Below are 8,113 nucleotides of genomic sequence, written 5' to 3'. Positions count from 1 at the left end.
AAAGCGCAGAACCATCAACCCACGCGACACACACACACACACACACACACGTAACCGTTCCTGTAGCCATCTTAACCCCATGACTAACTATCCAGGGCCATACCCAAAAAGAGAAAGGTACACCTGTTTACCCTTTCATTTTCTTTTAAAAAGAAGTCATATTTAACTTCTGCAGACCAGCAAAACACACATCTTCTTATGGAATGCTGAGACTTTGTAAAAGCAAGGACATCCAGCCTTTGTTAACACGTTTTTAAAAAAAAAAACTAACTTTATTTTGTCAAACTAAAGGAAATTTATATGAAAAGGTCCAGTGCAACAGTGCCACTTCACAAGTAAAGGGAGCAGACTGTATCCGAACAGCCTGTCTCCATCCGAGGTTCTAGGACATCGTGAGCTTCGTGGCCTTGTTCCGTATGCAGACCCACAGCCTGCTGTTGGTGCACTGAAAAGTCTACAAATAAGCCCAAAGCTGCCAAAGATCAGAGAACACACTGAAATGTATAAGACCTACAGTGGAAACCACCAGCTGCTGGTGCTACATATGCACATCACAAGTGCTTTGAAGCAAAGGTGCGAAAATGTTTTTTTAATACTTAAGTCTCAGGTATGGGGAAGGTTTGTTCTTTTGTTTTGTAACCAAATGAACAGTGTGGTCATGTCTAGCTAAACACATCTGAATGTTTGCCACTGATTCTAAGTGTATAGGGCTGTTATGCAGCATACAGTAAAAAAAAAAAAAAAAAAAAAAAAAAGTATTCTATACTTAATTACCTGAATATTATTCTATACTCTCCAGCTGTATGCAAAAAACCTTAATAAACACATCTCAGAGAATCACTACATATTAAAGGAGCAATAAGTCATTCTTCCAGTGATTCTTTTTTACATTATGAAAAAGCCATTATACTGACTACTAGTGGTTTGGGTGTATCAGAATGTCTGTACTAAATCGAATTAAATCATGGAGCTTATGGAGCTCTATATATCAAACACTGGTTCATTTGAGATGTACAAAGATCTCTCTTCAGTTTATAGAACAAAATGCACTTTTTTCTATACTCATAAATATTGTTTGTTACTTTATAGGGTTAAAAATGACTGATTGCTCCTTTAAGCAGGAGCGCTTCCTTCTACACGGTAGGACCTGCAAGCTCTCTGCGGTCAAATTGTAAGGATTGGACACCATTAATCTCAGATCATTCTTATGCAAATTCTTGCCTCTGAAAACCTTTTTTAAACAAGAAGTAATATCCCACCGAATCCAGACAGCAGTTGGTTGTTGCTATCCACTGAGCGACTTTGTAAAAGACATAACTAAAGTGATCGGTGTTCCAACAATAAAATCTCAGCCAATAAGCAACATGGAGCGGAGTAAAGCAAACAATGAAAACGATCATGTTGGCTTTGATTATGGCCACTGCCTTCTTGCGTCCAGCTGCGTTCTTCTCCTCGGCACGCTCGTGACAGTCTTCCGCTGACTTCGCCACCGTACACATTGCGCCTGTCGAGCAAGTCACAACAGTGGCCATCGGCAGGAGATACCCGACAATCTGTACGACCAATAAGCGCGACAGCCTCGGCTTCTGCAGCTTGACATCGTAGCACGTGCGCAGTTTCTCCGGTCTTGGCCCCAACAGGCCCACGTAAATCGCCATAACCGTTATCCAGACGAGCGCGCACACCACGTGTGCGATCATCTTCCTCCTGGTTTCCAAGGTTTTGGTTAGCAGGGGGAAGCTGACCGCTACAAAGCGGTGGGCGCTGATCGCCGCAACGGTCAACATGCTGACATACATGTTGGTTTGATGCACCATGACCAAAAACGCGCAGAAGCCCCCGGACTGCATTGAGTAGACGGTGTCGTATATCCGGAAGGGCAGGAAAAGGATGACCAGGAGATCGGCGAGGATCAGGTTGAACATGTAGATGTGGGTGTCCGTCCAGGTGCGCAGACGAAAGAAGAGCCAGAGCGCCGAGGTGTTGAGTAACAGACCTGCCACAAACACAGGCGTGTAGGCCACCGTCTGGAAGAGTCTAAGGGTGGCGTCATCGCTGCTGTTCGACATCCTGCTGCAGTTCCCCTCCTCTGCCTAAGACAAAGTAACCAAAGTAGAATTAGTGGGGAAAGAATCACTAAAGATTAGGTACCTTGAAATGGTACCAGGAGAAAGACCGTTTGAAACTAAGCAAGTACCTTGTCAGGTCAAGATAAAAATGATTCATAAAGATGAACCTCTATAAAGCCTAAGCATCAACTAACAGCCAACTACTTGTAAAATAAACTGTTGTTTACTATGTAACAACCACTAGTTTTAATTACTTTTTAAAATGTACTACATTGCCAATATTAGAGTATCAGATTATATTTTACCTAATTAAATTTTGCATGTGCTCCCATTTATTGTTGTTATTGTTGTTGTTTTTGTGTGATTACTGCTATCAGGTGTCACCCAAAGGAGGATGGGATTTTGAACCTGGCCCCCCCGGGGTTTCTTCCTTATGCCCAAAGGAGTTGGGAGTTGTATTGCTCCTCTGTCGTCCTGAGAACAAATCTTTTCCTAATAAATTTGAATTTAATTAATTGAATTCTCAGTCAATTTATTTTGGATCCAAATTGATAATGCAGACATTTTAATGTGTGCCATTGATTCTAAATGCATAATTTTGATTAGTGCAGCATACAGAAAAAAATAACTGTACTACAGTAAAAAACAATAATTTGACATATTTCTTTGAAAGACTTCCTCAGTATTGCTCCTCCACCAACTCTCCCTCCACCCCGCCAGGCGGCTACCATCCACATTATCTTGTTGAGCTGCAAAGTTGTAATATATTAAATGGGCCACAAGAGGGCACACTGGTCTAAAGGATTATGCCAAAAGATATTAGAACGTAACGACAGAGCATTCTTTGGAAAACATATAAAATACGTAATAGCTTTATTGTTTTTAAAATGAGTTACAAAAATATGTTCTTAAAACGACCAACAAAGAATATAGCGTTATGCAGTTTTCTGCTATCCACAGGTGATCGACACAAGACAATCTGACTCAGCTCCACACATGCCGACCTGCTATACAGTTCTGTATTTTCTCTTCTCTAACCCACCTGATTCACTGGAACTACTGAATTGTTCTGGTAGACCGAGGACCATATAAGAGTATGTGCTGGGTGCATAGACCTGTAAGAGTGAACTGCTGATGTAGATTGAGGAACTCAGAAAGTGGGAAGCTATTTATATCTAAGATACCATGGATTTCTCAATCCAGAAATCCATGTGCTTATAAGAGCATTAAGATAAAATAAGGTAAAGTAAGTGCTCTGACATTTTCTCCACATGCAATATGAAGCATTGAAAAGTATTGTTGTTCAGAAGGAGAGAATGAGACAAAAGTTAGCAACAGTAGATGAAAGATTAATGATATCTTGTCAGGTGGTTAGAAGAATACAGATATGGTTCCCATACCTCTCCCCAAGGTTTACTAGCAAAAAACAACTGCATCTTTCAGCATGACAGTGACTTCAAACATATTGAAGCACACTTGGCACCTACAGATGGAGGACTTACACAGTGAGCAGAACAGAGATCCACTCTCAGCATAGCTGAGATCGTGTAGGATCACTTGGACAGAAGGCAAAAAAGCAGAAAAAGGGAAACTTAGAAGTCTTCATGAAGGAAATGGACACTCACTACCCTGAGAAGTACCTTTAAACATAAATTCCCTGGGTAGGCCTAAGAGTTTCCTGGGTAAGCCTAGTTGAAATCGTTTCTGGTCTCTGTAGGCCAAAAGGTGTTGGATCAGACCCCACTGAGCTCAGATCAGTCTTAGGCTAATTACTGGCTCTGAAAGCCTTTTTCACCAAGAAGTAATATCCTGCTAAATCCAGACAGCCGTTGGTTGTTGCTATCCACCCAGAGTCTTTGTAAAAGTCTGAAACAAGGTGTATTTGTCTTGAGAAAAACAGCTCAACAAATAAACATGAAAATGATTGTGAAGGCTTTGATTATAGCCTCTGTTTTCCTTCTGCTATGTTTTTCTCCTCAGCGTGACTTCAGAACCATAGTCCTTGTTCCTGTTGAACAGATCACGTCAGTGGATGTTGCTGGCATAACTGGTTGCTGAACCATTGCCCAGCAGAAAAACAACAAATCAACAATGCCTAATCCTATAGACAAAACTAGAGAAAAACTAGCAAACTGCTCCTATAGACAATGCAAAGTTAGCAAAAAAAAGAAAAAGTAATTGGTAACACCCATAAGGAAGTAATGCATTAGGACAGAAATGTCAAACATCATACTGTTAAGATGAATGTTAAGCTTTTCTCACTTTGTGGTGTTATTATTATCAACAGTTTATTTCTCTCTTCTTTTAAAAAGTGTTTTCTTTATTTACATCCCATTTCGGACTAGGTCTGGATCTATAGCAAAATTGTTAACATGCTTTTCTTTTTGTCTTCATTTGCTAAGATTGATTATTTTCAGGAAATTCACCTTGATAACTTATGATATGAACAACTCAAACAATGTTTGGTAGGTGAAATACTTTTTTTTCTTTACTAAAACTTTATATATATATCTATATATATATATATCTATATATATATATATATATATATATATATATATATATAAAGTTATAAATAGAAATAGAATAGAAATAGAATAGAAATAGAATAGATGTTATAAATAGAAGCTTGAATATTTTATCTGCAGTGCAAACTTCCGTTCTGCTACCATGATGTTGCAATGGTCTGATCAAACATGATCAAACATAGATTATTTACCTTAAGATGATCTTTCTACCATAAACCTCAAAGCAAAATGAGATCATTTCTTGTGAGTCATCCTAATTTTTTGAATGTGCATTTTTAAATGACACATACTTTAACAGGGCTAACTTTTTTTGCTTGGTTTTGAGGAAAAAAATATGAATGATTTCACTACATTAACTACCTTTTCCAATGCTACATTTGGATTCGTTTGGTTTTTTTCTAGCAAAAGGGGTAATAAGAATAATACATTTTGAATGGATTGAAAATGATTCTATAAAATTAGGCAAAAAATGCATAAGTGGACAAAGGCATGTAAAATAAAACAGTGTTCACCAATGATCATTAATGTAAATGATTTTTCATGCATTTGTAAAAGTTTCATGTGAAATAAAAACATTTTTTATATGCATTCAGCCCCACTACCATTACCAAGCCGTTGCTACCCTTTCTTCACCAATGATTTGGCTGGGGGATGGGTTCCAATTTCCCAAAAGCCTTATGGTGTTAAAATCTTAAAAGAGAGACACAGAGGGTTCCCAGTAATACTCTGTTATAATGCTTTTGGGAAACCCAGTGCAGAAGAGTTGCCCACTTAATGACTAAGGCTCACCAAGATCATCATGCAGAAGATCAGCGTAAACCCTGCCAAAGCCCAAGTGCCTGGGATCTGGAGACCCTTTCTGGTCTTAAAAAGTCAAAAAAATCATGACTGGTCAAGACAAGCATTTGGCAGAAGTTCGGTGAGCTTGCATCCCATTGGCCAAATACACTGAAGACTACCATGGTGTGAAATAAGGGAAAGACAGCCAACCAGAGTGTATGCTCATAATCTCCATGTTACACATCACACTGATAACACTGAAAAATATCTGCGTGTCAGAGACCCCTGTTCGACTTCAGTGCACAGGACACACTAAATATGGTTGTAATAATAAACCACAGTTCTTTTTTTTTGTACCCACTGTAATGCACGCCTTTTGTCATTTGTTTTTTGAATAGATTTGTTCTTTTTCTTATTTTGCTTTTTCTTTCTTGTCTATTTTACTATGACAATGAATGTAACTTACCATCATCCCCAGCTTATATGCACTGACTCTCGGCTTCAAGGAGCTTTGACAGGAAGTTGCTACAGAGGCACATAACCACAAAACAGTTGCTAATTCAAGCAGAGGAGACTTATTGTGATAAATTTACAGAAACCATACAGAGACATGAACAACCAAATGAAGAGATTAAAGGTCAGATGACACCAACCCATTTAACGCTGACTTTGTGATTATTATAACGCCCAATCATCTGACTTGTGTTTCCGTTGAGTTCATTTATTCACCAACCTCAATTATTCCAAATTAAACTGCTGTATCATGCTTGGTATTTCTGCCTGATACACAACTGACACCAATTTTTCCACCCAGTAATGACTTGATACACACTGAGACAAAATGAAGAATTGTATCCTTCCATTTCCAGGACTGTCTTGGGTGCCTAAGCCTTTGCACAGTTCGTGAACAGACTTTCATACTAATGCAAGACTTCAAATGGTGTTCTGAGACCATGACAAGACCCACAGCGAGACTCACTTCCACATCTTTTTGGTATTCAATTGAATTTCCACCAACTCAGTCAAGGTGTCAACCGCCCTCTTGTGGTGCTGCAGTGTATTACAGTGTAAATTTTTAAACACTTCAATTCTGTATAGTTCAGGACTGGGACTGAAAAGCACAGAGAGCACTGCAGTGAGCCTTGAGCCTACGGGTCACTCCTGGTGCTGCTAGTCTGGATGTGTGCCGGGAAAGGTTCAACACTAATTCCTTGGTACAAGAACAATGCTTTAGTCCCTTTAATCATATATACCTACCTTACTTTTTTCTGTCTTTCTATCACCTGTGTCCCACATTTTCAGTATCAACCTTTCCTCCACCCCCGTCATATGAATCATACACATTCTTCTCCAGAACTGTCCTCCTTTCCATCCCGGACATTTCCAGAAAGTGTGGACCCGGGTCACAGTGTGTTGTCTCGGTGGACAAAAGCCCGACTGTTCCTTCCCCAAAACTGTGTGTACTGCACCTTTTGTGGCGACCCCCGAAGTAGGTCACCACGGCAGAGGGAGGGCAAGACACAGACGTGCTTCTGATTGGCTAAATCGAAAACTGCTCCTTCATTCTCAGAGGAGTGTCGGGAACAGGCTCTGGGTAAAAGAGCAATTTGGGAAGTGTGTTAGTGTGCCAGTAGCTGTAGCTGTAATTGAGGAAATGGTACACGTTCTGTCAATCAGCACGTGACTTATGGCAAAGTGCACTGAAATCTACAGCAGCCATCGGATGTTTGTTTTGTTTTTGTTTTATGGTTTCTGTTTTTTTGGGGTTTTTTCACACTGTGTGTGCAGAGTGCAGAATGAGGTCAGGAGTTGAATGTGGTTAGGTTCAGTGATTTTGATCACCGAAAGGTTAGTGTGCTATAAACAGGGTATAAACCCATACATCAGATTTTCTTTTGCAATTCTGGAAGGATTAACATTACCAGCATTTCAAATATGGGGAAAAAATCTTGGTGCTAAAAATCTTGGTCAGTTCTCTCTCTCTCTCTCTCTCTCTCTCTCTCTCACTAAATATTAAAAAATAATTTCAGTCTTATTATATAACTAGTTCATGATGCCACAGGCAACTACCCTCAGCACCACAGCCTGCGTTTTACAGAACTTCATCCCCGTGCTCAGCATACCAGAGAGCACCTGATTAAACAGGACAGGAACCTTCCATTATGATCTCCTTATGTCATAAGCTGTTCTTCCACTTCGTGAAGAGCGCTTAGTGAAATCTGATTAGCCTTCACCGGACCGGAGGGCTTTCACTTCACGAATAACAAATGTGGTCTGCTTGCTATTATCTGCATCAGGTTCTTGCCTGACATTGATCTATTCTGTGTTCTATATTTATTGCAGAACAGGACCTTTCTCCATTTGCCCATCAGACTACAGAATCAGTGCTTTCCTATTGAACTGAGCTCTGTTCTACACTCGAGCAACGGGGAATCACTTGAGAAGCACTTCAGCAAATTACATGTTGTCAATATTTAGAGCTGGGCATTTCTCTACTAGACTGCAATATATTGCTGGCTTTTAGTGTTCATAACCTTTGGGGTTTGATGGATTCCTGAGTATCTGAAGAACTTCAGGTCACCAAATATGCTGTTTCTGCATACTGCAATTTATCCCTTCATTGACTCAGTTCATTCTTTGACTAGAATCACATAGCCTAAGCTATTAATAGGGATAAGACTTAATAAAAATTACCCTTCATACCTTCAGTAAACTAACAGTAGCATTTGCTTTATT

The 8,113-nt window shown here is 39.6% G+C and overlaps 1 protein-coding gene across 2 annotated transcripts; it reads right to left on the bottom strand.

Moving 5' to 3' along the window:
* Positions 1-255: 255 nt before the first annotated feature.
* gpr35b (G-protein coupled receptor 35 b) lies at positions 256-6,819 on the bottom strand. 2 transcript variants are annotated; one of them, XM_027025056.2, is made up of 2 exons: positions 6,635-6,819; positions 256-2,093 (listed from the first exon to the last, which is right to left on the bottom strand). In XM_027025056.2, the coding sequence occupies exons 1-2, from the start codon at positions 6,719-6,721 to the stop codon at positions 1,206-1,208; spliced, it is 975 nt and encodes a 324-aa protein (XP_026880857.2). In that variant the 5' UTR covers positions 6,722-6,819; the 3' UTR covers positions 256-1,205. The 2 variants fall into 2 exon arrangements, with proteins under 2 accessions (XP_026880857.2, XP_026880858.2); XM_027025057.2 differs by lacking the exon at positions 6,635-6,819 and adding an exon at positions 5,844-5,870.
* Between the last annotated feature and the right edge of the window lie 1,294 nt (positions 6,820-8,113).

Source organism: Electrophorus electricus, chromosome 7 (assembly GCF_013358815.1).
Source record: "Electrophorus electricus isolate fEleEle1 chromosome 7, fEleEle1.pri, whole genome shotgun sequence".
NCBI lineage: Eukaryota > Metazoa > Chordata > Actinopteri > Gymnotiformes > Gymnotidae > Electrophorus > Electrophorus electricus.
The sequence above is the reverse complement of the archived record's forward strand: the minus strand, read 5'-3'. Positions and strand labels throughout refer to the sequence as shown.

What these genes read in the sequence shown, in the direction of transcription:
- gpr35b (XM_027025056.2), bottom strand. Translation starts at nt 6,721, where the DNA reads ATGTGTATGATTCATATGACGGGGGTGGAGGAAAGGTTGATACTGAAA. An exon ending in GAAAGACAGAAAAAAGTAAG is followed by an intron (nt 2,094 to 6,634) that starts GTAGGTATATAT and finishes ACTTTGTCTTAG; the next exon opens with GCAGAGGAGGGGAACTGCAG.